Here is a 1,822-nt window from a genome sequence, read left to right on the forward strand (position 1 = left end):
CTCGGACGCCCATCGGGTGATCATCCCTCCGGACTTACACCACCGCGTCCTGCACTTATTACACTGCCTCGCATGAAGGCGTTGGCCCGACGACATGTCTATTGGCCAGGGATCGATGGAGACATTGAGCACCTGGTCCGTGGTTGCACAGTGTGTGCGCATCATCAGGCTAGTCCTCCACAATCTTTCGCGCCCTGGCCAACACCCAGACAACGCTGGGACAGGATCCATCTCGATTTTGCAGCCCCTTCTTAGGCTCCATGTGACCCCTCATCATTGATGCCTATTCCAAATAGTCATATGTGGTTCGCATGGCGTCCACAACCACTGACGCCACCCTCACCGCCTTGGCCCAGGTGTTGGCCATTGAAGGCCTTCCTCAGACGTTGGTCACAGATAACGGGCCCAATTCACGGCGTCCTCGTTCCAGACCTTCTGCCCCGCTAACAGTATCAAACACATTCGCTCTCTCCCCTTCCATCCTTCATCCAATGGCGCAGCGGAACGCCTGATCCGCACTTTCAAACAGCAGCTGATGAAATCAGTGGAGCCGTCGGCCGCCACCTCAGCCCTCACCTTGTTTCTAAGCACCTACCGCACTACACCGGTGGCCGGTCATGGTCCTGCCGAACTCCTTCACGGGCGACAACCTCGGACCCTCCTCCACCTGCTGACACCATCCCCTTCTGGGCCCTGCTCTCGCTCCTCCTGGCGCTACGCCCCGGGCATGGCCGTGTGGGCCCACTCCTATGACGGCACACCTGCATGGACGCCCGCTACGGTGACAGCGGCTCATGCGCAGCGAGTGACGACCGTACAGACGCACAGAGGGCTCGAGCGTCGCCACCATAACCAACTCCGTCCTCAGGCCCCTGTCTTGATTCCACCCCCACCGCCTTCCCTGCTTCCTGGTGCGGACACGTCCCTCGAGGTGGAGCCCTTCCCTTCAACCTCCATCTCCTTGCCGGCTCTGCAGACACCCCTTCCACCTCTCCAGGGTATAGAGACGGCTACTGACCCCCTGCCCTCTGGTGACACCTTGATAGATGCCACAGACAGTCTGCCCTCCCCTCCCCCAGTGGTCCCTCCGGACGTCTCACAACCCGTACCCTCGTTCCGCCCGCCTCGGCATCGTCCGGGGCATTTCCGCCCCTATGCACCAATTTCGGGGGGGGAGAGATCTAGTACCTTCCGCCGCGGAAGTCGAACACGCGGCAGAACAAATGGACGTGGTCAGCCCATAGAGGGCTCCGCCTCCGCGGCGGCTATACCGCGTAGCGGCTCTCGCGCAGCGAGGGCGCCACCACCGACGCCACGTGCAGACAGCGGCCAATAGCCGCTCCCTCCGGTTTCGTATATAGGGACCCGCTCTGCCCTAGTCCAGCCAGTCTGGTACTCGCTCAGGATTTCGTTTCTATCTCGGCAGTACTGCGTTCTGGTCGTTGCTCGTAGTTGACATTTGCCTGGCTCTGGTTCCGAGTGGATTTACGTTTGGTGTTTGGTGTTAGGTGTTGTGGTTTTCACAAGCCTCCGTTGTTTATCTCTTCCTTGTTGTGTCGCTCATAGTCGGTCGTGGTCAGTTGTTGTCAGTTGTCGTTGGCCTGTCGTCCGACTCGTCCCGTGTACCCGGTGGTGCGTGCTCCACCGCCGGCGACTTCCCCGCCTGGCGGCTCCGATCCGCAGCCCAAGGCGTTCCCGCTGTAGGTTGTGGTTACCACAGAAGGCATGTAGATTTTGTGCGACAGTGAAATGAAAGGAAGAAACGGCAGCATTGCATTTCCCTGAGGGACAAGCTATCCGCACATTAAGAGAGTGCGTCGAT

At 59.7% G+C, this 1,822-nt stretch overlaps 1 protein-coding gene across 1 annotated transcript; it reads left to right on the forward strand.

Moving 5' to 3' along the window:
- The first annotated feature begins 727 nt into the window (after positions 1–727).
- Positions 728–1,336, forward strand: LOC124798992 (SH3 domain-containing protein C23A1.17-like). Its single transcript, XM_047262527.1, has one exon. The coding sequence runs from the start codon at positions 728–730 to the stop codon at positions 1,334–1,336; it is 609 nt and encodes a 202-aa protein (XP_047118483.1).
- The last annotated feature ends 486 nt before the right edge of the window (positions 1,337–1,822 follow it).

The sequence above is a fragment of the Schistocerca piceifrons genome, chromosome 5, assembly GCF_021461385.2.
Source record: "Schistocerca piceifrons isolate TAMUIC-IGC-003096 chromosome 5, iqSchPice1.1, whole genome shotgun sequence".
Classification (NCBI taxonomy): domain Eukaryota; kingdom Metazoa; phylum Arthropoda; class Insecta; order Orthoptera; family Acrididae; genus Schistocerca; species Schistocerca piceifrons.